The sequence below is a fragment of the Leptosomus discolor genome, chromosome Z (assembly GCF_034619465.1).
Source record: "Leptosomus discolor isolate bLepDis1 chromosome Z, bLepDis1.hap2, whole genome shotgun sequence".
In the NCBI taxonomy this organism is placed as follows: Eukaryota; Metazoa; Chordata; class Aves; order Leptosomiformes; family Leptosomidae; genus Leptosomus; species Leptosomus discolor.
In genome coordinates this window covers 5,156,627-5,183,694 of record NC_141419.1, presented here as the reverse complement: position 1 = coordinate 5,183,694, position 27,068 = coordinate 5,156,627, and the positions used below count along the sequence as shown (strand labels likewise).

The following is a 27,068-nucleotide window of genomic DNA, read 5'->3' as shown; positions in this document are numbered from 1 at the left end:
GTAGAAGAAAGGCATCATCAACAGGGAGCTGAGGCTCCAGTCTCAAGGCATCACCAGGCTGACCATACAATGGGGTTGTGTTTGGGTGCAGGTGGCCCAAAGAGTTGCTCAGCTGCAAGAGGCCTTGTTGCACTGCGGGAAGTTTCAGGACGCCCTGGAGCCGTTGCTGAGCTGGCTGGCGGACACTGAGGAGCTCATCTCCAACCAGAAACCTCCCTCTGCGGAGTACAAGGTGGTGAAAGCTCAGATCCAGGAGCAGAAGGTGAGCAAGCACAGGGCTACGGTGGGCTCAATGGGAGGGGGAGCTTTGACAGCCAGACAGTATTTCACGGGTCCGTTTGTAACAGAGAAGGCGTAGGTGGGATGTCCACAAGCCTGCTTCTTTCACGGTGGATCTTCTGATTCCCCACATCCTAATGTAATAAGCAGGCAGCTCGTTTGCCCACACTCGCTATCTCCATCGTCTAAATCACCAGCCTTACTTTATTGTCCCACTGCCTCTTGAAGTTTGCTGCTGGTTTTGCTAGTCAGCCGTGTTTTTCCAGCCTTAAGTTTTGTTTGTGCTGGTAATTCTGCTGCGTCAGGAGCAAGCTGGCGTTGTGGGTACCGCTTTGGGTATTTGGACAAAACGAATGTACAAACTGTAAGAACCGGCCGGAGGCGTGCCGGTGTTTGCAGAGATAACAGCCTGGGTCGGCGCCTGCCCTTGTGAGCAGGCGGTTGAAAGTTCAAGTATGCTCGTGGTAAAGCATTTTAAAAATGAATTCTTACTGAAGCGTGGTGCGACATATTGAGGCTTTGAAGAGGAAATTTATTTAAAGTGAAAGTTAAATTAAAACTTGGTAAGTTTGGGGGGATGATGGGGAGGCCTCTGAAAACTTCTTTGGCACAGAAGTGCTTTGAATCTCTTTTAGAACAGAATATTTCAGTTGGAAGGGACCTAGAATGATCATCTAGTCCAACTGCCTGACCACTTCAGGGCTGACCAAAAGTTAAAGCATATTATTACATTATTTTATTTTTTTTAACTGGTTTTGGTGGCAGAGGCTGTCCCACTGGGCTGGCTTTGGTCTCAGCTCTGTGCTTATAGTGGTTTTCAGCCACAGTTAGAGATTTGCTATCTCTGAGGGCTAGAAGAGGTTCTGCTGATCCAGTCTGGTAACTCTTATCCTCCTTTGTTTCACTACCGATGCTAAAGCTGCTCCAGCGACTCCTGGATGATCGCAAAGCCACCGTTGAGATGATCCAAGCGGAGGGCGGCAGGATCGCGCAGTCGGCAGAGCCCGCGGACCGGGAGAAGATCGTTGGCCAGCTGGAGAGCCTAGAGCGCCGCTGGGCAGGGCTGCTGGGCAGGGCGGCCGGCAGGTGAGCGGGTCTGTGCCGCTGGCCAGAAACACGGGGCCAGCTCGCCCTGCGATTCACAGTGCCCCGGAGCTTGGGGTTACAACACGTGGGGAGCTGGCAGAGACTTCTGTGCAGATACATCCTGGAAACATGGAAACAGCTGGAAAACATGAGAAATCAAAGCCTATTTGGGAGCTGAAGTTGATAGCAGTGGTTTACAATGGCAGGGAAGAGCTGAGATTAAATAAATTCCCTGCAGGGGATGGATGTTATTTTTATTCCTTTAAGCGTTAACATTTAGCTTTAGTGGCAACATCCTGTTGACACCTTTCTGCTGCCTGAATCTCGTTTATGAGTCGCTTGTTGCTACATGAGCTAATATCTGAGGTTATGAAGTCACTTCTGAGGGCCAGATTTGACCTCCCAGTGTTTTAAATCGCTGCCAACTAGATGAACTGTCCATCTAGGACTTGTACCGGTGCCAGGCTGTCTTTGAACAGAAGCTCAGCAGCTCTGAAACACCGAGAGCCCGGCCACAAGCTGAGCACGTCGGAGGATCTCTGAGATAGTGATAGGAATGGAAGAAAAGCAGCACAACAGGAGAGCCTTTCTGCCACCTTCCTGGGGGGATGAACTGGACCCTAAAGCCACAGCTGCAGGAAAAAACTTATTTGGCAGTTTCTCCACGTTGATTTTTGTGTTTGCCTTTGCCGCTTGCCAGACACAGTGTCTCACCTTGCTCTGAATGGGGCTGCTTTGGTTCCCTCTCCCTAATACTTGAAGCTGCTTCCCATGCCTGGCTCCAACGAGGAGCTGCTCCTTAGTGTTTTATTCCTTACTCTAGGCAGAAGCAGCTGGAGGACATCTTGGTCCTGGCAAAGCAGTTTCATGAAACCACGGAGCCTGTGTCTGACTGGCTGTCGGTGACGGAGAAGAAACTGGCCAACTCTGAGCCCATCGGTACCCAGACTGCCAAAATCCAGCAGCAGATCAGTCGGCACAAGGTAGGACCCGTGCGTGATGGAGGTGGTTGGTCCCACTCAGGTGGTGGTTTCTGCCATGGCGAAGGAGTGTTTGGCACGAACCAGTATTGGAGGAGTTATCCAGGCTGCTTTGTGTGTAGAGAAGGCTCCAAACCCCAACCCACCAGTGTGGGTAAATACTAAACTGATGTCTTTGCACCTCGCAGCGAATGTGTCTGGCTCTGGATAGAAAAACCATTCCTGTTCTTGTGTTTCTTTTAAACCTGGTTTATTTTCGTGCAGTTTGCCCATTCATGGGTGGGTTTTGTGTCTCCTTCATTCCTTCAGTTGCATTCATTGTTTGTTTCCTCTTTTATGTTTAGTTTGTTTTTTTTTTTTTAATCCATTTTTTCACTCATTTTCCTTTCTGTTGTCCATTTTATCCTCCCGGCATTCAGGCTCTAGAGGAAGAGATAGAGAGCCACGCGGCCGACGTGTCTCGGGCGGTCGGTGTCGGGCAGTCCCTCTCCTCCCTGAGCTGTGCCGCTGAGCGGAGGCTGCTGGCAGAGAAGCTAGACTCTCTGCAGACCCGCTACGGCGAGGTCCACGACCGGTGCTGCCGGAAGGCAGCGCTGCTGGATCAGGCGCTGTCTAACGCCAGGCTCTTTGGGGAGGAGGAGGTGGAAGTGCTCAACTGGCTGGCTGAGGTCGAGGACAAGCTCGGCTCGGTATCCGTAAAGGATTACAAACGGGACGTCCTGCAGAAGCAGCACGCCGACCAGCTGGTATTTTCCATTTTCTTCCATGTTTATGTTGTTTATTTTGTTGCATTTATCTGGTTTTATTTTTGATTCTGGTCTGACTTTAATTTTGCAGAGTTTGTTCCATTGCTGGTTCTCTTCTAGGCTTGGAGAAATGTAAAGAGATTTCATCTGTTAAAAACAATAATTGTAGCCCCAAAAATGGGGTTCCCCAGGCGGGGGGGCGGGTGGAACTTCAAATGATTCATTTGTTTTGTGAACAATGCCTGAGCAAACTTGGCCACCCTGTGCCTTTAGAAAGCTGGATGCTGTTTCCAAGAATGAAAGCTTGAAAAGCCTGGTGGGTTTTCTGAGCCAGGCTGGCCACCGAGGAAGCTGTCTGCTTCCGCTCCGCAGGGGCCATGCAAGCTCTTTTCAAGAGTGAGGTTATGTCTAATACAAGGGCAAGTTCTTTTGTAACACATATCCAATGGGTTGGGATGGCTTTGCTCTAAGGTTTGAGCCTTGGGTCCCAAAAGTCCCAGTAATTCCCGTAGCAGAAGGATGACTGGACAAGTATCAGAACTGTGGTCCACCCTTCCTGTGCTCAGTAGCAGTTCATGCTCTCCTTAGCAGGACCTGCCTGCAAAAGGATAACCCCAATTTGCCTTTTCTCCAGGCTTTGAATGAGGAAATTGTGAACAGGAAGAAGAACGTGGACCAAGCCATTAGAAACGGACAAGCTCTTCTGAAGCAAACCACAGGTAACGCGAAGATCTGGGCACGCTCTGACCGACGTGGAGGGTCTGGGAAGCCCCCGCCCTCCACGTGGTCTTCCTGGGAAGTCCTTGCTCTGCAGTGATACATCGTTCGGAGGAGGCTGTTCTCCCTCGGGTCTGATTTCCTTTTGGCTACTTCCAAAGTAGCCACTTTGCATCCAGACCTGGATGCCGAGCCACAAGCAAGTCTAGCTTAGTGCTTGGTTGGGCTTGGTTGGTCCCAAGTACCAACCTCACAGCGTCATGAGCGGGTGATTCCCACCACTGGCGTGGTGATGCTCAGCGCTGAGCAGCCCTGCAACGCGAGGGAGGGTTTTCTCATTGCATCCAGCTGCTAAATCACATGGAAAGAGGTTAAAAATACACCCAGCCCTTTCCTAATATTACTTTCCCATACTGAGCAGTTGTTGCTGTTGCCACGTGGGTGTGAGTTTATGTTTATGAGTGGGAAGAAAGGTCGGGGCGATGCATTTCCTTCAGATGTGGCCTGCTTGGAGCAGATGTACAGACCTCTGTCCTTGTGGGAGCCGTGTAGCAGGAAGAGTGATTACAAAGAATTTGGCTTGCAGTTTCTCGTCCTCTCGGAAATAGCAGTGAAGAGTGAACTGGACGTTTTTTCGTGGAGCTGTGACATGTTAGTTGAGAATTGAGTTGTGGTGGCTTTCGGGCTTGTGGCAAGGCCAGGCTTCGCAGCACACTTCCTTCCTATTCCAGGGAGGAGGTGGACATTACGCTGGCTGGTAGAAAATGTCAGCTCTGAGAGTAGAGTAAAAATAGGCTGAGAAGTTGCGCTGATATAAAGAAAAGTGAGACTGAAATTAGCTATTTAAAATAGGGGGGAACGGGGCAGGTGGCTGCTTAAATCTTCCTGCGCCCCCCACCCCAGCCCAGCATCATTTGCCCTTTGTTCCTGTCTCACAGGGGAGGAGGTATTGCTGATCCAGGAGAAGCTGGATGGAATTAAGACCCGCTATTCAGACATCACCGCCGCCAGCTCCAAAGCGCTGCGCACACTGGAGCAGGCTCGGCAGCTGGCCACCAAGTTCCAGTCCACGCACGAGGAGCTCACTGGCTGGATGAGCAAAGTGGAGGATGAGCTGGCTTCCAGTGGGGGCCAGTCCCCTGCCGGCGAGCAGATACCCCAGTTCCAGCAGAGGCAAAAGGTGGGGGCTGGCAGAGCAGCACCCGGGGGATGAGGATGTGGGGGTGGGAGCTGGCGGGCATTTGCTCGCTGTTTTGAGAGGCCGGGGAGGAGCTAGAGGGGGATGTCACCTGCGGAGTGCTGAAAAGGACACGTGTCCATGGGTGCCTTCCACAGGAGCTGAAGAAGGAGGTGATGGAGCACAGGCTTGTCCTGGACACGGTGAATGAGGTGAGCCGAGCTCTCTTGGAGCTGGTTCCCTGGCGAGCCCGCGAAGGGCTGGATAAACTTGTGTCGGACACCAACGAGCGCTACAAGCTCGTCAGTGACACCATCAAGCAGAGGGTGGAAGAAATCGATGCTGCTATTCAGAGGTCTCAACAGGTAATTTAATAACCCCGCCAGGGGCTGATGGGTTTTCTTGGGAGGATGGGAGCGAGCGGCTCGGCATCGCTCCAGCCTGCGCAGCATGATGGAGGCGGGAGGGATAGCAAGCACAGCCCAACAGGAGGGCCAAATCCCATCGGGAATGCCAAGAAATGAACGGGCCCCAGCAGTGGCATGTGGCAGAGGGGCTGGTTTCTGACCCATCCTGTTTGTGTGTGGTTTGGAAAAGAAACACCGAGGCTCCCAGGGCAGTGCTGCCTTATCGTGCTTGCGGGCTTTTGCTTGCATGCGTGATGTAGATGGTGTGAAACCGGTGACAGGTGACTTTCAGGCCTGGAAAAACGTCATCCCCTGTTGTGATGATAGCACGGGGATTTGTTCCAGACGAACAGTCCTCTCAAAAAAAGCTTATTCCGCACGGACTGGAGGCTGTGGAGCGCTGTGATTAACTGCCCTCGCTGGCTTTGAGCGCTGACTTCACAAAGCTGAACGTGCGAGCAAAGTGCTCGTGTGAAAGAGAGGTGTCCCTTTGCCCGTGAGCAGGGAGGGTGTAGAGAAAGGCGTCTGCTCTGGCATGCTCTGCTGCGCTGAGTGCCTGTGGTGCAGCGATGCTCCTTCCCCCGACACCGGCCGTAGGACAGCGGCTGCCGCTCCTTTCAGAGGAGAATGAAGTCCGAAACCTGTGTCCGCCCCAATGTCCCCTTCTCCTCCCCGCCTCTGCACACCCGGGCGAGGCATTCATCCCCCGTGTCCCGCTGGGTCCCCCCATGTCTCCCACCGTCCCCAATTTGCCGCATGCTCGGTCCCTGCTGCCCGTCACCCTGCTGCCCGTCACTAACCTGCGCTGCCTGTCCTCTCCCCTGTGCCAGTACGAGCAGGCGGCCGACGCCGAGCTGGCCTGGGTGGCTGAGACCAAGCGGAAGCTGATGGCTCTCGGTCCCATCCGCCTGGAGCAAGACCAGACGACGGCTCAGCTGCAAGTGCAGAAGGTCCGTGCGCCCTCGCTGCCGGAGGGGGACGGGGTGGGCAGCGAGGGGGATGCGGTTTGGGTGATGGGCTGGGGTTTGCAGGGGGGGCAGCTTTACCCTGGAAAGGCTTCTGGGGTTTGTAGCGCCGAGCAGAGGGTACCAGGAGAGATGCAACACTTGTCCTTGGTAACTAAAAGGAAAAAATGAGGGAGAAAGAGAGGATTTGGAGAAATAAGCATTTGGCTTCTAAAGGAAAAAGCCTTCTGTCTGTTTGCAGGAGCCAAAACCTTTGCACGGCCCTTTAGGGCTGGATGGGTGCTCTTGCTTGGACTCCCCTCGAGAGAGCCGCTCCTTCCAAAGGCTTTCCCTGTGGCTGCCGGAGCAAGCTCTGCCTGGGTCTTGCAGGCGCTGGCAGTGGGAAGGGTTTAGAGAAATGTATATATTGATTAATGAGGGTGCTTTTACATTTGCTTTTCACATTGTTCCTTGCAGTGGGGGACTCCTCGTTTCCCTCCTGGCAGCCAGACGTGAAACAAAGAGACGCTGGGGGGTTTTTTTATATCTTTGAGATGAGCTCATGCCTGAAAGAACGTGCACTTTAAATAAACGGCCCTTTTCTTCCTTTACCAGCCTCGGCAATCAGAGCAGCATACAGGCTTATTGGATTTAAAAAAAAAAAATTTAAAAAAAAAAATAAGACATTGTTATAAGGGAGAGGGACTGAACGGTCGAGCATTAAGTTAAATTGAGCTCAACTTGGCTTCCCGCTGTTAATCACGTGGACCTTGGGAATGGCAAAGTTATTGGTAGATGCAGTTCTTGGAGAGCATCATTTCGGGGGGTTAACGTGTTCACTAACGAATGGATCCTCTGGTGAGGAGCCTGGGTGTGGAAGGGGACTAATACCTCATTTTAAAAAGCTATTTTCAGGCCTTTGAAAGAGAGAGGTTGATGTAGATGAGTCATGAGAAAAACATTCAGTAATCTGCATTTTCAGCCAGATTTTCAGTGTGCTGCAGGACACTTGTGCTGAGTTTTGCGTGGTCTCTGCGGTGCTGAGCTCTGCTGCAGCTGCTGCAGGCAGGAGGGTCCTGTGGATGGGCTGGGGGGAGAGCTTGGGCTCAGCTCTGATTTCTTTCCTTTCTTTGGGCATTTCCTTTCTGCAGGCTTTTTCCATCGACATTATTCGGCACAAAGACTCTATGGATGAACTGTTCAGCCAGCGCAATGAGATCTTTGGGACGTGCGGGGAGGAACAAAAAGCTGTTCTCCAGGTGAACCTCCCTCTGCTATTTACTGCGACGGGGGAGACAGAGAGGGGAGAGAGGCGAATGCTCAGCTCTTGCACAGGCTGAAGTAGTTTAAAATTACTCCATCTTTAGTAATTCCCACCAGTGTTAGCAGAAATCTCTTTGCATTTATTACTCTCCTTTATTGCATCTTTTTAGCGTAGTGTTTGGGGATGGGGGGGGGGGGGGGGCAACAGAGATTTCTGAAGCTGCTTTAATTGGAATTACAGCTTGCGCGCCTGGCCACCAAAGGCACCTCCTGCTCTTCCAGCTCGCAGCGTGCAGCTGGCGCTTTTCCTGGGCCCTTTTGCATCCCTCGCTATAACTCTCCTCCCTCTCTTTTTTTTTTTTTTTTTTTTTTTTTAGGAGAAAACTGAGTCCCTGGTGCAACAGTACGAAGCCGTGAGCCAGCTCAACTCGGAGCGCTACGCTCGCTTGGAGCGTGCCCAGGTCCTGGTCAACCAGTTCTGGGAGACCTACGAGGAGCTGAACCCGTGGATCGAGGAAACTCAAGCCCTCATCTCCCAGCTGCCCCCTCCGGCCATCGATCACGAGCAGCTCAAGCAGCAGCAGGAGGACATGAGGGTACGAGGACGTGGCATTCGCATCTCCTGCGCCATCGGTTCTTCTGCCTTAAACAGGGACACAGCGCTCACAGGGGCAAGAGTGCCTTTTTTCTGGATTTTTCTGATTTTTTTTTTTTTTTTTTCCCATTCTCTTCTTTTTTGGGGATCCTGCCTATGTAATACAAGTGTGCCGTGAGCGTGCCATGTAGAAATCAGTAGTTACGTTGGAGCACTTCTTATTAAAATACAGATTGCACCCAAGGGAGCCTGGCTGCCTTTGGATCTCCTGCCTGATTGTGGCAGGGAAAACCACTTTGTGCTTTTAGGGTAGAGAGCTGCAAAGCGCGTTTTCTCAGTGGTGTCCCCCGTGGGGCTGTGGGGAGGGTCAGGAGCAGCCGTGCCGGGGAAGGACCCGTGCTGGGTGAAGTGCCGGTGCGTGCAGAGCCATAGCCATGTTAGGAAGAGCCAAGTGCCATGTGCTTGGCAGATGCTGGGTCAAGAAATCCACGGTGTGAGCTCCCTACCAGATATGATCGCTGCTCTTGGAGTGCTGTGTGAAATAAATAGGCAGCGGCTTTCAACAGATTTCTAAACAAATGTATTTTTTTCCTTCTATTCCCTAGCAACTGAGAGAGTCCATTGCTGAACATAAGCCTCATATTGACAAGCTGCTGAAAATCGGACCACAGCTCAAGGACCTCAACCCCGAGGAAGGGGAGATGGTGCAGAAAAAATACTCGACAGCTGAGGCCATGTATGCCAAAATCAAGGAGGAGGTGTGCCAGCGGGCTCTCGCACTTGACGAAGCCGTCTCGCAGTCCACCCAGGTACGCTGGGGCGCAAAAGAGCCGAGTCTTCTTATCGCAGTCCCCTGGGGAAGCCACGTGCTTTGAAATGCGGTTTTATTCTGAGTGTTATGATTGTAAAACACTTTATAAGGCACAACGTGGTCAGACACCTCCAGGGTAGTTTCCTGCTGCTCAGTGCTGGCTGTGAAAGCAGAGGAGAAGGCGTTTGAATCTTGACATAGTAAATAGGGTAATAAATTTTTACAACCTCAGTAATGATGCTTGTTCAAAGGGGCTGCTTTGGCGTCCGCCCAAGGTGGGAAGGGCCCAGAGAGCCTCTCTAAAGAGAGATAAGTTTCATTTCTGATAAGCTGTGTGTGCAGTGAACGACCGTGGGATCCTTTGAATGGGAGAGTTAACGGTCATCTCCAGGGTCTGGGCATTTCCAGAGAAGGTCAATGACTGCAGAAGCAGAGATATGAAAGGAAGGGCAGAGACTGTAGGTGCTAAAGTCCAGAAAGGGGGTGAAGAGTTTCTGCTACTGAGGGTTTATGACCCCTAGTTATGTTTCATTTCACTCCGTGTTATCGTAGCACAGTTGGTTTTTGTCATGTCTGGGTGTTTATTTTTTTTTATTCCTGTATTGTGTAGTCACTTCTCTTGGTTTGCACTTGTATTAACTCCGAGTTTTTCCCCCCACACCCCCCTTCCGTCTCATCTCTCACTCCCATTGTGGAATGTGTTATCTGTGTGTGTTGCTGCCTGTGCCCGTCCTCCCCACATGGTCCCATTTCATTCTTGTGTTGACTGCGCCCCACCATTGCAGATTACGGAGGTAAGCCCCACCACCACAGATGGTCATTTACACTCTTTCTTTGGGCTGATAATATTTTACACCCAGACTTTTATTTCTGGTCCGCACATAGCTCAGCAGAACATGCTTAAAAATTAACTCCGGGGGCCTGAAATCACGTTTCTGAGATGGCTTTCGTTGCGTGGCTGCCTGGTCTCAGCCGTGGCCAGCTTCTGCTGGGAATGCTTCCTGCAAAGCAGAGGTTTTGCTTTCAGAGCAGTTTACACCGATGCACAGAGCTTTCTGCTCTAGCTGGACTTGCCGGTTTGCTCCCGCTTGTTGGCTGAGCCAGCGTGCCCCGATCAACTTTGCACCGAGAGCCCGTCTCCTCTTCGCTGTTGGAGCCTGGGACTTGGCGAACGCCAACGCTGGTGTCCTGCAGAGAGGGACCAGAGCTGGCAGCCAGACTGCAGAGCTGTCCTTCTCTCCGGCAGAGATGGGCCGGGCTCTTTAAGGCCAAAGTTGACTTTTCTTTCAAAAAAAAAAAAAAATTCTAGTAATAATAAACCCTGCTAGACCCGCCTCCTCTCTCACTTTTGGCTTTCTGGTTCTGCTTTTGTGGAAGCCCCAGCTCCATGGCAGCTCGCTCCTCCCCGTGCGCATGCAGCCTTCCACCATCTCCCGCTGACCCTGCCGGGGTGGTTTTCTTGCTGGCGTGGCACCTGAGATTTCTGTCGGCACCAAACACGGGCGCTTTTCCAGCAGCATCTTTGCACAGATGCTCGAACCACCGGGATTGGGTTTTCTTGCCGCGCTGTCCATCCACAAGAGACGGGACAGCGGTCAAAAATGTGAATTCTGTGGGGTTGAATCGGGTGACAAATCGCTGCCGTGTTTGGTTCACAGTTGCCTGTGCCGGCTCTGTGAGTCTGTATGGCTGACGTATGGTTTGAGCTGGTGCAGCCTGGGGCTGTTGGCAGCAGAGGAAAGCAGAGGCAGGCGTGAACAGGAGGCTGCAGGTTTAATTGCTGTTGCAGGCAATGTTTGTCCTCTCCGAGAGGCCGCTGGGTGCAGCGCTAAGGGCTGTTGCACACGCAGGGAGCGATGCAGCGTTGCTTAATCTCCTCTCGCCTACTCTAATGGACTTGCTCTTCTCCAGTTTCACGATAAAATCGAGCCCATGCTGGAGACGCTGGAGACCCTCTCCACCCGCCTGCGCATGCCGCCCCTCATCCCCGCCGAGGTCGATAAGATCCGGGAGTGCATCAGCGAGAATAAAAACGCCACCGTGGAGCTGGAGAAGCTGCAGCCCTCCTTCGAGGCTCTGAAACGCCGCGGGGAAGAGCTGATCGGCCGGTCGCAGGGAACAGACAAGGACCTGGCAGCAAAAGGTATCCCCAGGTGGATTTAACAGGAGCTACTGGCTGGGCTGGTGGCAGCGCTCAGCTTCTCCTCCCCAAAGCACCGCTGTTGGGGAGGCTTTGATGTCCCAGGCGTGGATGTCAGAGGGTCACCTGACCTTAGGAGGAAGGATGGAGATGTCTGGTGCCTGCTTCCATCTGGAGCAGACAGGGTAGTATCAGCCAGAGGAGAAAGAAGTATTTGTGGCTTCTCAGGCAGAGGGTTCAGCTCAGCCAAGCTAAGCCTTCACCCTGAGCTGGTCTCTTGTGGCAACCGTTGGTGGCCCCTGTGAAACGATTTGTTGGTGTCGATTCAGCATCTAATGGAGGGAAGGAACATCCCCAGCACAAAAAGACCTGTCAACACGATTGGCACTAATTGGCACCTTTCTTGGCAGCTCAACAGCCAGCTCATGGACTGAGTGAGCATAGGCTTCACGCTAGAGGTGGCCAGAACAGAGGTTTGTTGGAGGAGAGTATGTAGGCAAATTTGCCCTGAGCTTGCCTGCACATAAATAAAGGCTTTATTTCTGCAAGCTGGAGTTTCTCATGTCCCTCAGTATCTCTCAGAGTTAATGCTCTGATAGTCCTGGCCATCTTTAATGCCCATTTGAATATTCTCTTGGCTGTTTCTAAGTAGAAAGTGTTTGCAAAATGCCTTTGAGTTGTAAAAACGTTTTCTTCTTCAGTAAGTGTTTTCATTCCCTTCCTCAGTAATCCAGGATAAGTTGGATCAGATGGTCTTCTTCTGGGAAGACATCAAAGCTCGGGCAGAGGAACGTGAGATGAAGTTCCTTGATGTCCTGGAGCTTGCAGAGAAGTTCTGGTACGACATGGCAGCCCTCCTGACTACCATCAAAGACACACAGGACATCGTTCACGACCTGGAGAGCCCAGGCATTGACCCCTCCATCATCAAGCAGCAAGTGGAGGCGGCAGAGGTGAGGACCGTGGGACTGTACCTCTGTCTGGAACTTGTCCACACCCAGCTTGTAAGCTAAATTGGGGCAGATCTTAGATATGAGCATGGCCAGAAGTGGCTGTAAAATGGTTTTGTAGGCAGTCGGGGGGATTATGAAATATTATTTCTATTGCAATTTGGAACTGCAAGGAAAAAAAACAGAAGTGTATTTCACATATCCCTCCCCACCACCACCACCCCCTGTTCCAGACAAGGAAATTATGCTTAAATCACTTTATCTGCTGCTGTTTTGGGAACCTTATCAAGCGTGTGGTCAGAGTAGTGCGCCTACTTGTTCTGAGTGATGTGGAAGTTTGCACGGTTCTGCTCCCAGCCTGAGTTGAAGGCATCTGGGTGCTGTCTAGCGTGGGAAGTGTATGTTTAGGTTTTGGTTAGACCGGAGATAAGTGTAAAGCTGGATGGGCTTGGATTTGTATGTTGTTGGTTGTTTCAAATAAGTGGTGAAATCCACTTCAGGTGCATTCAGCTTGACTTGGACCTTGGGGAGCAGGGATGTTTCTTTATGCTCTGCTAAGTTTGTCCTTGCTATTTCCCTTTTATAACCATTCTGACTTTGGTTTGCAACTTTTGAGTCTCAAAACCTAATTCCTATATTGACAAAATACTCCTGTAAACAGTACATCTCTTATAAACAACATCTTCAGCCAGGCAGGTCAGGCGTACGTCAGGCTAACTACAGATGTTCTTATTTTGGTTCCCCCAACCCCTGCCCGCAGGGGCCACTGTGGCCAGAGGTGGGAGCAGACCAGGGTGGTGGTGGCAATGCTGGTGAGCAGGACGGCCGTCTGCTCACCGCGTAACCTAGTCCTGGGCTCTGGCGTCGGGCTGTCGGCCGGGGTGCAGGACACCAGAGCAGGACAGGCTCTCCGTGCTTTAGCCCTCCTGTTCATGGGGCAATTTTGGAAGAGCATTTAAAAAATAAACATTTTTGTCCCTGTGTTATATGTAGACTATTAAAGAGGAGACGGACAGCTTGCATGAAGAGCTGGAATTCATCCGACTGCTTGGAACTGATTTAATTTTTGCCTGTGGCGAAACTGAGAAACCAGAAGTGAAAAAGAGCATTGATGAGGTAGGAAAGCCAGCGGCCTCTCCTTCAGATAAAATCGGGTAGGAGCAAGTGGGAGCTCCAGTAGAGGAGCCTAACGAATTTTGTGGGCAATCTTGTGTTCCGCAGATGAACAACGCGTGGGAAAATCTAAACAAAACATGGAAGGAGAGGCTTGAAAAGCTTGAAGAAGCCATGCAGTCGGCTGTGCAATACCAAGATACGCTTCAAGTAAGAGGCAGGGCTGTTTGTGTGGAGTGGGTAGACCTTGGGAACACCACTGCAAATCCTCTCCCTGGGATTGTACTGGGATTTGCACTAATGCAAAGCAGAAAACATCTCCTGGGCGAGTGTTTGCAGCCTCTGGTAGAGCACGAGCTCAATAACCAGCTCCAAGGAAGAGCAGATATTTGATTCCACTTGTCTTCCCAAATCTGCCTTCATTTCTACACAAAGCAGCAGGATGAGCCTGGCTGCCGTCAGGTCCTTATGCTGGAAGCAGGAGAGGGAAGGAAAGAGCTTGCAAAAGCGAGTGCTGGCCGAGCAGGCCTCTCTGCCCTGAAAGACAAGTTCTGTGGTTGCAGGGTGATGGAGGCACCAGCCCCGTTTCCCCAACCAGCTGCAGGGGGGAGCAGGCCTTGCCATTCCCTTTGCTAACGATGGCTGCGCTCCTTTCAGGCCATGTTTGACTGGTTGGATAACGCCGTGATCAAACTCTGCAACCTGTCTCCTGTCGGCACTGACCTCAACACGGTTAAGGAGCAGATGAACGAGATGAAGGTACGCGGGCGGAGTGGGACCAGTTCTCCCAGGCTTGCTTTGCATCGCAGAGCTCACGTTCCAGTGATTCATTTTGTTCTGGTTTTTGTCCTGTTTGTTTTGGCAGGAGTTTAAAATGGAGGTTTACCAGCAGCAGATTGAGATGGAAAAGCTTAATCACCAAGGTGAACTGATGCTAAAAAAAGCTACAGATGAGACAGACAGAGACATCATCAAGGAACCACTGACAGAGCTGAAACATCTCTGGGAGAATTTGGGCGAGAAAATTGCTCACAGACAGGTAGAGAGAAGATCTGGGCTCTCGCAAATGCCATGATGAAACTCGCTGGGATGATCCCCCTCCTTCCTGATGTAAACTTCCCTTTTCCTTCCCTGTCCTTGCCCAGCATAAGTTAGAAGCTGCTCTCCTGGCACTCGGCCAGTTCCAGCACGCGTTGGCAGAGCTGATGGCCTGGCTGACCCACACCGAGGAGCTGCTCGACGCGCAAAAACCCATCAATGGAGACCCAAAAGTCATCGAGGTTGAACTCGCAAAGCACCATGTGAGTACTCCCGCTCCATTTTTCAGTCTATTCCTGTTGCAGGATTTTATTTCTCATGAGGGCTTTGAGTTGGTTCGAGGCCATGAGAGCACGCAGGAATTCACAGGGTGGGGTTTAGAGACGTGTCCAACGTTTACCCACCCCATCTCGTGTAGGTGCTGAAGAACGACGTCCTGGCCCACCAAGCGACCGTGGAGACGGTGAACAAAGCGGGCAATGAGCTGCTGGAGTCGAGCGCAGGGGACGATGCGAGCAGCCTGCGAAACCGCCTGGAGAAGCTGAACTCGTGCTGGGAATCGGTGCTGCAGAAGACAGAGGAGAGGGAGCAGCAGCTGCAGTCCACGCTCCAGCAGGTCAGGGAGACACGTCAGGGGTACCACCCCCATGCAGTGGGTTGCTGCTGAGGGTCCGCTTCCCCCTTCGCTTTGTGGGGGAATGAAGGGGGAAAGAGTTTGAGAGAGACGGGGATTTTTTTTATGCAAGTTTTTCATGTAACTCTTGGTTCTGGAGTGTTCAGTGCCTGCCCAGAAGCACGGCAGGGACCAGACACACCCATGTGGTTAAGGATGTACCATGTATAACTCCTTAACGCCCTGGTGCATCCAGCTCTGCCTCTTTTATCTGGTTTCGAGGCAAACACAGCGTTAACCCTGGCGCATGATCAATGGTGGCTGATGTCATCTGATCCGTGGCCGATAATATGTTCCCAAACAGGCCCAGGGTTTCCATGGTGAGATTGAAGACTTCCTCCTGTGGCTAACGAGGATGGAGAGCCAATTGTCGGCATCGAAACCCACAGGAGGTCTGCCAGAAACTGCCCGGGAACAACTCAATGCCCACATGGTAATTTCTTGGGAGAGATTTTTAATGCTTATAATTCAGCAAGCTCCTGCCTGTCAAAGATCAGCATCAAAACTTCTCCCTTCTGTATCTGATGGGAGGAAGAGTGCTTCTCTGGTCTCTTCTTACCGATAATTTTGCACTTGATGCCTGGAATAAGTGTCACGATGCTTTAACCACCTTTATCTGCTCGAAGTGACACGCTGCTCTCACTTTGCTGCCTGCCCCAAACCTAATTTTCTCGTCACCCTGAGTCACAGGAAGGCATGGCCCCTCGCCGAGCTCTTCCTTTGTCTAACGCTTCGGTGACACCTCCCTTGCAGGAGCTGTACAGCCAGTTCAAAGCCAAGGAGGACGTCTACAGTCAGCTGCTGGCCAAGGGGCGACTGATGCTGCTGAACCGCGATGACTCTGGCTCTGGCTCAAAGACGGAGCAGAGCGTAGCGCTGCTGGAGCAGAAATGGTGCCTGGTCAGCACCAAGATGGAGGAGAGAAAGGTAGCGTTGGCAGAGAGACGCCGTCCGCCCTTGCCCCGTGAGCTGATCTGACAGCAGTTGCTCTCTGCTTTGCTGCTCTGCTTTCCTGGGAGGGATGAAGCTGGTCAGGGCTGGAGAGGAGGGCTGGGGTTGGGTTTTTTTCAGACAACCTCTCTCTTGGTTGCTCAGGTTGGGTTTGTCTTTCAGGTGGTGCTGTCCGAGCATCAAGCTGTTACTGTTTTTTTTCTAGATAGTTGTCAGAGTTGGTTAAATCACACAGAAAATGAGAGTAAAATTGCGTTTTGGGTTAATTTAGAGGAGAGGTGGGAAGAAACCTCCCGCAGCTCTGAAAGGCAGGCTTTGTTGGTCCTCTGCGAGACAGCAGGCCAAATCCTCCTCCGAGCTGACTCCATCCGAAGCTTTTGGCTGGTGATGAGATAAAACAAGGGACGCAGTGGCCTCAGCCCAGAATAAATTTGTGGTGCTGCAGCTGTTGCCATCGAAATATCATCCACCTCATTTACTGAGCCGCTCTCCCCACGGTGAGCCCTTTCTCAGGAAGCTGAGGGTGACGCAGCTGCTCCTGTGCCGATGAAGGTCTCCCCTTTCAGGAGCGATTCTTGTTTTGAAAGAAAGCGGTGGCTTTCATCGAAACCCCCTCCCCTTGGTAAACAGGTCGCGTTCCCGGGCCGAGGCGATGAGGTTCCTGTTAGAGGGACGTTTCGGCAGGGACACAAAGGCTGCCTCTGTCTGCGAAACCGCAGATCGTGAGCTCTCACCCTCCATGTTGTGTTTTTCCCCCACTCCCTTTCTTCCTCCTTGCTGCGGCAGGCGAAGCTGGAGGAGGCGCTGGCCCTGGCCACGGACTTCCAGAACTCTCTCCAGGACTTCATCAACTGGCTCACGCTGGCCGAGCAGAGCCTGAACATCGCGCCCCCGGCCAGCCTCATCCTTACCGCCGTGCTGGCCCAGATCGACGAGCACAAGGTACTGGTACCATGAGCACCCAAAGGCTTCCTAGGATGGAGAGAGTAAGGGTGGCACCTCATCTCCTCTGCGCCCACGGGCTGCTCGCAGGCCCATCCAGCTCCCCTTACAGATAGGAGGATGTCTTTGCTGTTTGCAGGTGTTCGCCAACGAGGTGAACGCTCATCGGGATCGGATCATCGAGCTGGATCAAACTGGGAACCAGCTGAAGTTTCTCAGTCAAAAGCAGGATGTGGTGTTGATCAAGAACCTGCTGGTGAGCGTCCAGTCCCGCTGGGAGAAGGTTGTCCAGCGCTCGGTGGAGCGGGGGCGGGCTCTTGATGATGCCAGGAAGCGAGCCAAGCAGGTGAGAAACGTGGGAAGGGTGCAACAGACCCCAAGGTATGGCCGGCCTTGGAGGGCAGGAGGTCTTGAGACCAGAAGGGGCCTGGGGACGCCACCAGGGTTAAGTTCCAGACTTGTGCCTGTTCCTTTGCAGTTCCATGAAGCTTGGAAGAAACTGATTGATTGGCTGGAGGATGCAGAGAATCACCTGGACTCGGAGCTGGAGATTTCCAATGATCCTGACAAAATCAAGCTCCAGCTCTCCAAACACAAGGTAGAGCTTTGCCAAAGCAAGACTGGTGTTGGACGTTGGGTGGAAGTGCTCCACCAGGTGGGGGGGAGCAGGGCAACATCTCCTCTGCTGGCAGGACAGGGAAAAGGCGTGTCCACACCTACCGCTGCCATGGAAAACGTTCAGCTGGGGATCTTCACGAGCACCATGCATCTTCAGAGAGCCAAGGCCAGGCTTTCTGAAGCAGTTTTGTTTTCTCTTGGGTTCCCAGGAGTTCCAGAAGACGCTGGGGGGGAAGCAGCCTGTCTACGACACCACCATCAGGACGGGCAGAGCCCTCAAAGAAAAAGCCTTGCTTCCAGATGACACTCAAAAGCTGGACAATTTACTGGGAGAAGTCCGGGATAAGTGGGACACAGTGTGCGGCAAATCTGTGGAAAGGTAAGTCCAGCCCCAGAGTTGTACCAACAGCGCTCATTTGCCAAGGCTTCTTATCAAAGGGGAGCAGAGGAGGGGAGGTGGTTTCACGGGGTGGTTGGAGGAGATTGCTGGGACATAATAAAAGGAGGTGAGTTTGTTCATGGAAGTTCACAGGGATGTTTGTTTCTCAGGCAGCACAAGCTGGAAGAAGCCCTCTTGTTCTCTGGCCAGTTCATGGATGCGCTGCAGGCCTTGGTGGACTGGCTCTACAAGGTGGAACCCCAGTTAGCTGAAGATCAGCCTGTCCATGGTGACCTGGATCTGGTCATGAACCTGATGGATGCTCACAAGGTGAGAGAGCCTTTTCCAGCTCTTCTCCAAGACAAGACTGGGGCTTGTCTTCGCCAAGAGCCAAAGAACAGAGGAGCCGGAGTTGGTGCTTGGCTGCAGAGCTGTGCGTCTTGCTGCTTTGCTTTCCTGCCGTGGACAAGGGGGCAAAAAAAGGGTGAATAAGTGGGAAGAAACTTTTATGTTGCTGGGAAGATTACAGGAGCTGGAGCTCTGTTCTTCCAAGGTGCTGTCAGTCAGATCTGTTGAGGTTTTAGTTTTGAAAATGTGGCTGAATTTATAGTCCTCTATAAACTCTGGTCTTGGCAGTTCTCTCCAGTGTGTCTTGGAGACTGGTGCTCCTGCGTTTGGATTAGGTCATACATTGAGATCCCTGGACAGGGCTTGGGCATCCGTTCAAGGCAGCTGCTGTGTTGCAGCCTGAGCAGGGGCTAGAGCTTGCCTGCTCCAGATCACGACCACTTCTGCCAGGGTGGGAAGTTGAGGCTCCTGCCCGTGTGCACCAACACCAAAACGTGCTCAGGAGCTGCCTGTGCTGTCCAGCTCCCTGCCTGCCTGCCCTCCCATCACACCGGGCTGTGGTGGATTCCTGGTATGGGTGCAAAACCCATGTTCCAGACTATTTCAGATGTGCCCCCCTGTTTGGTTTTTTCCCCCGTGTGAAACAAGCCCCTGGGACTGACTAGCCCTGCTCAGCTCCTGCCTTCTCTCCCTCCAGGTCTTCCAGAAGGAGCTGGGGAAGCGCACAGGGACAGTCCAGGTGCTCAAGCGCTCTGGCCGGGAGCTCATCGAGAACAGCCGAGATGACACGACCTGGGTGAAGGTGCAGCTGCAGGAGCTGAGCAACCGGTGGGACACGGTGTGCAAGCTGTCCGTGTCCAAACAAACCCGCCTCGAACAGGCCTTGAAGCAGGTGAGCAGAAGGCTATGGGTGGAAACGGTCTCAGAGAGTTTTCCTGGGCTCCAGGTTTGTGCCGGGAGGTCAACACAAACCTCGGAGAAGAGCATTTGCCCAGTGACTGATCTCCCAGCTGAGCAGGCCTGTGGCAGCTACCAGTGAGAACTGCACAGCAGTGGGTTGGTGTCAGTTATTTACTTATTCTTTCCCGTAAAGAAGAGCCCATAAAGGCTGATTTGAAAAGGGAGGATGAAAAGATCTCACTGATATATACAGCAGGAATAGAGAGCTGGTCAGAGACTGTCCAGGCTGGTGTTTGCTAATGTCCACTGCAAGAGAGAGAACCAGATTGAAGCTAAAAAAAAAAAAGAAAAAGGTCAAAGGCTCTTCAGTAGTTTTTATGTCAAGTAGGCAGTTTACAGAATAAACTACCCAAGTCCCAAATAGGTCAGAATACAGGTAGTTGTGCTGTTTTTAAAAACACTTAGTTCTTCAGTGCAGCTGATGCCTAGGGGAGGGAGGTGCTCGGCTGCTGCAGGACCCGTCTGCTGATGCTGCCCAAACCCAGGCCAACAGACAGGGCAATTTTCCCTTTTTTAATTTGTTTTTAAAGTCCCTTTGAGCCTTTTGTGTCTCCAGCTCTCAGCAGTGAATGGAGTGGCCCGTTTTGGGAGAAGGAGGAGGGCTAACACCTATGCTTCTGTCGCCGCAGGCAGAGGAGTTCAGGACGGCCGTGCACATGCTGCTGGAGTGGCTCTCGGAGGCAGAGCAGTCCCTGCGCTTTCGGGGAGCGCTTCCCGACGACGCCGAGGCGTTGCAGTCCCTCATTGACACGCACAAGGTAGCGGAGAGCTCTGAAACGCAACCCCAGCAAAATTTCTGGGGGAGAATATTGCGAAATAATTCCTTTGGGCCTTTCAGGAGTTCATGAAGAAAGTGGAAGAGAAAAGAGTGGACGTGAATGCGGCGGTGGGCATGGGGGAGGTCATCCTGGCCGCCTGCCATCCCGACTGCATCACCACGATCAAACACTGGATCACCATCATCCGAGCCAGGTTCGAGGAGGTGAGTCCACCAGGCTTTGTTCCAGGCTGACGGTGAGGGGTGGTGGTGAACACCACCACCAGGGATGGCCACATGGTGTTGGTTCCTGCCCCGGGTTTCCCACACTGGGCCGATGGCCGTCTCTGCGTTTCCGACAGGTTCTCACGTGGGCGAAGCAGCACCAGCAGAGGCTGGAGTCTGCGCTCTCCGAGCTGGTGGCGAATGCAGAGCTTCTGGAAGAGCTCCTGGCTTGGATCCAGTGGGCTGAGACAACCCTGATCCAGCGGGACCAGGAGGCCATGCCACAAAATATCGATCAGGTCAAAGCCCTCATCTCCGAACACCAGGTGAGCCCAGTGCCGAACACGGCAGACACTCAGCAGAGAGGCAGCGGGGGCATTTTTTCCTGCCCCTCCATGGAGGAGGCATTGACTTCTCTTGGAAGTCCCTATTGAAACAGCGTGTGACCCAACCAGAGCTGTCACCTGGGAGCAAAGCCAGCCCAGGGGATGAACTCCAGCGTTTGCAGATCCAAGCCAGCGCTGTGCAATAGCTTGACCACAAGCCCCCATTGCTGGTGCTTAGTGCTCACATCTTTGTGGGCTTGGTGTGTCCCAGTGAGGGTCTGGAGCAAGAGGAGAGCGAAAACATCTCAAAACTCCAAAGGTTTTTCTTGTCCCTTCTGTATTTTGACAGTCCTTTATGGAGGAGATGACACGGAAACAGCCAGACGTGGACCGGGTCACGAAGACGTACAAGAGGAAAGCGACTGAGCCTCCCCACGGGCCTTTCATCGAGAAGTCCCGCAGCAACAGTATGTCTCTGCTTGAGACGCAGCTTTCGGTGAAACGTGCTATGATGGGAGGAAATGAAACGCAGAGGAAACTAATTAACTTTGATTATCAGTTAACGAGGCATCCTGCATTGACAGCCACCAGGAAGGCAGTTGAAACTTGTCAGGAGGGGAAAATCCAGGTGGCATTTGCCAAAATACCGGTGCCGGGATGTGCTGCGCCTGGGGAAGCTTGTGCTGTCGCTGCTCTTCTCTTTCTCTCTGCAGTTGCTTTGTGATGAGGTTTTGGGGTCTGGTTTTATGTTGTTTCTTGAAGCCGGAGTCCAGTGCGAATTCTCAAGTGCAGAGGGAGTGCTGGGGGTGGGGGGTTGGGTGTAGAGCTGTCTGTCACCCTGTCCTCCTACCTGGGGACACCGCACCCCTCCGGAGAGCAGCCAGCGAGGCCGTGGGAGGTTTTCTATTTGAAAAACAAAACGTATTTCATTGCCGCTCTTCCCTGGACTGCCCAGACTTGCTGAACCCAGCAACACCACCTCAAACAATTAATTCCTTTTCTCCCTTTTTCCAGGAAAATCCTTGAGTCAGGCCACCCCCCCCAGCATGCCCATTATTTCCCAGTCGGAAACAAAGAACCCCCGGATCAACCAGCTCTCGGCCCGCTGGCAGCAGGTCTGGCTGCTGGCGCTGGAGCGGCAGCGGAAGCTCAACGATGCCCTGGACAGACTGGAGGAGGTAACGGCCGCCGGCTGCTCTGGGCAGGGTGGGGGGAGCAGTGCTGGGGGTTGCTTGCCAGAGAGGTGCAAGAAGCATTTTAAATTAGTGTCATCTCTTGAATTGCCTGGCTCTTGCAGGCGGTTACTGCTGCCTTTCTGAAAATGCCAAAAGAAAAAGAATAAATAAAAAAAGAAACTCCTAAAATATTAAGGCTGTAAACTACCTTCTGTAATTAACTGCACATTAATGAACTGCTTTGTGTCCCTGCAGTGGGTATCTGTTAGAGGTAATGACAGCCAGGCCTGCTTTGCTCCTAGTAATTAGTTTAACAATTACTGTCTATATCTTTTCCAAACATCTAATGTAACTTTTGTTTTTGTTTATGCTTAACAAAGCAGCTATGCCCAGAAGTGAGTGTTTTTGTTTTTTGTTGCTTTTGCTGTAGGTCAGTTCAGTTTATACGTATTAATGTTCTTTCTTTGTTGCTTTTAACTCCAACAATGTTTAGAGGAAAAAGAAAAAAAAATCACTAAAAATTGTTGCGTTACCTTGCTGTGAGCTGCTTGAGCTGGTGGGGTCATGGGAGTCCTTTTTTGGGGGGATAAAAAGGATGTTAGTTTAAATTGGAGTGTGAGGGGCTCGTCTGAGGCTGGTGGCAGAGCTGCAGGGCCACGGTTTGCAGAGCTGAGATGTGCCCCAGCCGCTGTCTTACCTGGAAGATGAGCAAGAAATCCCTTCTCAGCTGCTTAGAGGGAAAGGGAGAGGGGAAACACGTGCCCAAAATGATGCCAGCAGTGGGTATTCCTCCCAGGCAGAGCCTGGCGAGTCGTTAGGTGAAATCTGGGTGAGGAAGCATCCCCAAATGCCCGAGCAGAGACGGGGGCTGTGTGTGTCTGTGTGCAAGTAGCTGATATCTCTGCGTATGTGTACGTATAGCAGCGTGGGGGACGCTGCATCCCGTGTCGATGGTTCCGTGATGCGCGGTCCACGTGGTGGCTGTCAGCTACGCTGTGTGTCCTTCTGTTCCTGAAAGTCAATCAGAGCGGCCCCCTTGTTAACGGGGCTCACCTGGATAAACCCAGATTAACCTTCCCGGGAGGGCGGGTGGTGAGCGTCAGCATCGGGAGCCCGGGCACGGGCTTTGCCCGAAGGCTGGTGTTTTAGGGTGCTGTAGAGCTGGGGGTGCTTCCCCTGTGGGGATTTCCCCCGCTGACTCTCACGGGTTTCCTTCCAGTTGAAGGAATTTGCCAACTTTGACTTCGATGTCTGGCGGAAGAAGTATATGCGCTGGATGAACCACAAGAAATCCCGCGTCATGGACTTCTTCCGGCGCATCGACAAAGACCAAGATGGGAAGATCACCCGGCAGGAGTTTATCGATGGCATCCTGGCCTCTAGTAAGTCCCTGCCTGCCTGACGTGAGCTTGGAAAATGGCCGCCCCGCTGTGACAAGGTTGTCCCTGCTCAAGGCCTGAGATGCAGACCATGCTCCACCATCCCCAGCTCTGGTGAGTGAGGTCCCTGCACCGGTTGCTCATTTCTCTCTTCTTCCAGAATTCCCCACCACGAAACTGGAGATGACGGCGGTGGCCGACATCTTTGACCGTGACGGCGACGGCTACATCGATTACTATGAGTTTGTGGCTGCTCTCCATCCCAACAAGGATGCCTACCGCCCCACCACTGATGCCGACAAGATCGAAGACGAGGTAAAGCACCAAAGGAGATGGGTGCTTGGCGGTGTTGGAGTGGTTCAGGCTGCAGGTTGGCAGTGAGGAAGACAAAACCCACCCTGCACCAGGCTAGGCGTTAGGAACAGTTTTTTCACTGAAAGGATTATCAGACGTTGGAATAGGCTGCCCAGGGAGGTGGTTGAGTCACCATCCCTTAATGTGTTTAAAGGTCGTTTAAATGTGGTGCTTGGCGATGTGGTTTCGGGTTGTACTTGGTAGAGCAGGGTTGATGGTTGGACTCGATGATCTCAAAGGTCTTTTCCAACCAGAATGATTCTATGATTCTGTTCTAAAAAGGAGAGGGAAAAAAAGGATTGTGGTGGTGCTGAGCCAAAATAATTGTCCAGTACTGACAGTATCTGCCAAGTTTTTGAAGGAAAGGCTGCTTAGGTCTGTGTTTTATCCCTTGTATTGGGGGAGACTCCCAAAATCCTGGTCCCTTACCTCTCTTGTTGGTGATGGCAGGTCACCAGGCAAGTGGCCCAGTGCAAGTGTGCCAAGAGATTTCAAGTGGAGCAGATCGGCGAGAACAAATACCGGGTAAGGCAGAGGGGGCGAAACGCTTCCCCGGCAGCACAAATCCCGCTCCCCCTTCCCACCCGGGGTGGTGGGGGGGATCACTGACGGCGTGCCCAGCCTGGCACAGGGGAACCCCCCTGGTCTTGGCGGGGCGAGATGGAGACCTCGTGCTCCAGCACGCCGGCTCCCGGCGGAGGTGGCTGGGCCGTGTTTGCCCAGCGCTGTCCTCGGCCCCAGGGCGTTCCCCAAATCGGGAGAGCATAAAAGTGGCCCTGTTCTGGGGCAGCCGGCCCGCCGGCCCCGTGAAACGCTGCATTCACTCCGCCGGCAGCCGCCCTTGAAGTTTTCCTCGCGGATGAGTGTACCTTATGCCTGTGTTTTTCTTAGCTCGCTCCCGAAGAAGGGAGAATAATTTCCTTAAAGAATCTCTTTGTAACGAGCTCGCTGTTTACGTTTCAAATCGTTCACCGAGGTGAACTGGTGAAACGAGCTGGCAGCAGAGCTGCCCGCTTTCCTGCCCCGCTGTTTTCGGGGCTGGTGCTCCGGCCGGGAGGAAGCTGAGCCGCAGCGCTCGCCCCTCCTGCCCCCGGCTGCACCAGCCCCGAGCTTCTACCTCACACCCAAACGGCAGAAACCCCACAGATTTCTAACGACCTGCAGTTAACAGTTTTCATGATTATTGCACTGTTAATCCCATAAATGTTTTTCTTGTTTTTCTTTCCCCTCCTCTTCCTCTCGACTTTCCTTCCACCCACCCCCATCCCCTCTCCCTCCACAACTCCTCTCCCTCCGTAGTTCTTCCTCGGCAATCAGGTACAGTTTGCCTTGCGATGCTGTCTCTCACCTCTTCTTTTTTTTTTTTTTTTTTAATTTATTTTTTTTTTAACAAACGTAGCTTTGTGTGTCCGTGGTGCTGCTCTGTCCTTTGTTGCTGTGGGAGGATGTGATCTGTGAGCGCTGTTCAGCAGAGCCTGGTACAGAGCAGTGCCTGAGCTGGGAGGGCCACCCAAAAAAAAAAAAAACCCACAAACCTGCATTGGGCAGGAAAAAGGGAAAAATTCAATGGAAAAAGCAGGATTTGACAAAAATGGAGAGATTTTTCTCTCTGTGGCTCCTTTCTTGGATATGTTGGGGATGGTGGTGGTAACCAGTGGCAAATCACGGCACCCTGCGGCGGGGAGTGCTGAGGTACTGATGGGCTCGTGCCCAGGGCTGTCCTTCGGGGAACAGCCAGCCCGGATGAAACCGCAGGGATACAGCTGCCCGCACGGGAGCTGTACCAGGCTCTGGGTGGGTTTGGCTCGCAATCACCACGGAATGAGAATGCCGAGTCCACCCCTTTAATCCCATAGGTAATGATAACTAAACCCTCATCCCCGCTGCACCCACTGAGTAACTCCTAACTGGAGCAAGGCTCCCAAAACCTGCATGTATCCCCGTTACTGTCGCGACCCGAGAGGAGCGGTGCGGCGTGCGTGAGTGCCGGCTGGTTTGGGGGACAGAGCTCTTTTTTTAACGAGACCGGAGCATCACGTGCCGTTATGACGTGCCCGCTGCCCCCGCTCAAATAGAAAAGCCTATTTTTCAGGTGGAATGGTGGTGCCCTACAAAAAAACATGCCTGAAAAGAAACAAACGGGGGTCTCGGAAGTGGACGGTTCCATGAGAGCCCTGGCTTTAATTTAGGCAGCGATTACAGAAACATTTTCAACAGCAAATGATAAGTCATGTAAATGTGGCAATGGAAATGAGAATTGACTCGTCCCTGGTTTTCCCTGGTGCAGAACGAGCTCTCGAAGGACACCTTACGCAGAGCCCGGAGAGAGGGAAGGCAGCTCCCACTGCCCTCCTCCCTGCCCGCCAGCACCATGGTCGTGCCGAGCGCGGCTGCAGCAGCTCTGCCACCGCCGCGCTGGGGCGAGCAGGTTTTGGTAGGATCCCTGAGCAGAGAGACCCACCAGTGCCCAGTCCAGAGTCCCATGACCCTGTGGGAAGGAGGGTCGGAGATGCTGTTACCTCCTCCCTCTCTGCCTGCCGTGATCCGTCTCAGTGTGGCTTTGCACTCTCTGTTTTCGTTTAATCTCTTGGGTTTTTGCGTTCTTATCCACCCAGGGAAAATGTTGCTGCTTTTTTTTTTTTTTTTTTTCCTATTTTTAATCATTCTGAAGATGATTTTGCTTTCAAAGGCTGGTTCCCCTGTCTTCTCACCACAGCAGGTGCTCTGTAGACCTCGATGCAGAGCTGCTGCATCCAACCCAGGCTCCCGGTGTCCCACACCGGCTCTGCCGCCTGCCCGATGCAGAGGGCAACCAGGAGCCTGGGCTTGGCTATTTAGGGAGCTTTGAAAAACGGACACATGGTTCTGATTCAGGGTGCACTTGTTTGATATTGCAGGTGTTTAAAATCACTAATGAACATTGCAATCACTAATCAACATTGCTGCGGGATTCCTGCCTGGATTCCCATCACTCTGCACTCACCCAAACATCCTCACTGGGCGATCGCTGCGGCGGGGGCTTTCTGGCTGGTGGGGTCAAGTCTGAGGCTCGGTGAAATCCCTGGACTTCAGACTTGATGAGAAGAGGTTTCTCGCTCAGCGGTGACACAGCATTGCTTGCCTTGCTGATTCACCGGCACTCAGTGATCTGAATCGGCTGGCTCCTGTCCACGTGGGCTGCACCAGGAGGGTCATTGCATTGCCAGCCTCTATTTCCTTCACTGTAGAAGGAAAAACTGTAATTCTGGCTGAGAAAACCCATCCAAAGACCAAATTCTAAAATCTGATTTGCTGCTCTAGAAAATTCTCTCTTTGCAGCTTTAAAATGAAACGGTTTGGGTAGTTGCATCATCTTAAAACCAGTAAATTGGAACTAGCCTGCACTTATCCAGAAGAACTTACCTGGAGAAACCTTAAAAGTGTTCGATAGATCACTAAAAGCATTTGGTGCAGCCTGCTGTGGGAAGGAGCCGAGTGTCCCTTGTTGTGTCCCACTTGCCTGAACCATTTCTTGGCTCCGCAGTTCGGCGATTCCCAGCAGCTGCGGCTGGTCCGTATCCTGCGGAGCACGGTCATGGTGCGCGTCGGTGGAGGATGGATGGCCCTGGATGAATTTTTAGTGAAGAATGATCCTTGCAGAGGTAAGGCAGTTCCCGGGTTTTATACAACCGGTGTCTTCTCGCCCAGTAAGGGGAGTTTGAGAACTTGTCTGCTGTGACTGTGAATGACCAGAGT

The 27,068-nt window shown here is 52.4% G+C and overlaps 1 protein-coding gene across 5 annotated transcripts in view; it reads left to right on the top strand.

The window, feature by feature from the left end:
- MACF1 (microtubule actin crosslinking factor 1) overlaps window positions 1-27,068 on the top strand; it is a 145,292-nt gene that overhangs the window by 112,718 nt on the left and 5,506 nt on the right. Inside the window, exons 55-93 of one of the 5 annotated variants that reach the window (XM_086479558.1) lie at window positions 92-262; window positions 1,199-1,365; window positions 2,189-2,348; window positions 2,765-3,091; window positions 3,726-3,810; window positions 4,747-4,988; window positions 5,144-5,350; window positions 6,223-6,342; window positions 7,488-7,595; window positions 7,977-8,195; window positions 8,800-9,003; window positions 9,791-9,799; window positions 10,917-11,148; window positions 11,872-12,098; window positions 13,089-13,211; window positions 13,317-13,418; window positions 13,866-13,967; window positions 14,074-14,247; window positions 14,354-14,509; window positions 14,665-14,862; window positions 15,224-15,352; window positions 15,673-15,846; window positions 16,657-16,812; window positions 16,952-17,158; window positions 17,291-17,410; window positions 17,640-17,809; window positions 17,980-18,139; window positions 18,855-19,049; window positions 19,747-19,875; window positions 19,956-20,099; window positions 20,237-20,425; window positions 20,775-20,892; window positions 21,440-21,603; window positions 21,981-21,995; window positions 22,820-22,982; window positions 23,140-23,294; window positions 23,784-23,858; window positions 24,633-24,650; window positions 26,857-26,974. In XM_086479558.1, the coding sequence (XP_086335684.1) occupies window positions 92-262; window positions 1,199-1,365; window positions 2,189-2,348; window positions 2,765-3,091; window positions 3,726-3,810; window positions 4,747-4,988; window positions 5,144-5,350; window positions 6,223-6,342; window positions 7,488-7,595; window positions 7,977-8,195; window positions 8,800-9,003; window positions 9,791-9,799; window positions 10,917-11,148; window positions 11,872-12,098; window positions 13,089-13,211; window positions 13,317-13,418; window positions 13,866-13,967; window positions 14,074-14,247; window positions 14,354-14,509; window positions 14,665-14,862; window positions 15,224-15,352; window positions 15,673-15,846; window positions 16,657-16,812; window positions 16,952-17,158; window positions 17,291-17,410; window positions 17,640-17,809; window positions 17,980-18,139; window positions 18,855-19,049; window positions 19,747-19,875; window positions 19,956-20,099; window positions 20,237-20,425; window positions 20,775-20,892; window positions 21,440-21,603; window positions 21,981-21,995; window positions 22,820-22,982; window positions 23,140-23,294; window positions 23,784-23,858; window positions 24,633-24,650; window positions 26,857-26,974 (5,932 nt within the window). The remainder of the gene's footprint in view (window positions 1-91; window positions 263-1,198; window positions 1,366-2,188; window positions 2,349-2,764; window positions 3,092-3,725; window positions 3,811-4,746; window positions 4,989-5,143; window positions 5,351-6,222; window positions 6,343-7,487; window positions 7,596-7,976; window positions 8,196-8,799; window positions 9,004-9,790; window positions 9,800-10,916; window positions 11,149-11,871; window positions 12,099-13,088; window positions 13,212-13,316; window positions 13,419-13,865; window positions 13,968-14,073; window positions 14,248-14,353; window positions 14,510-14,664; window positions 14,863-15,223; window positions 15,353-15,672; window positions 15,847-16,656; window positions 16,813-16,951; window positions 17,159-17,290; window positions 17,411-17,639; window positions 17,810-17,979; window positions 18,140-18,854; window positions 19,050-19,746; window positions 19,876-19,955; window positions 20,100-20,236; window positions 20,426-20,774; window positions 20,893-21,439; window positions 21,604-21,980; window positions 21,996-22,819; window positions 22,983-23,139; window positions 23,295-23,783; window positions 23,859-24,632; window positions 24,651-26,856; window positions 26,975-27,068) is intronic. The other 4 variants (XM_086479560.1, XM_086479557.1, XM_086479561.1 and 1 more) reach the window with 4 other exon arrangements.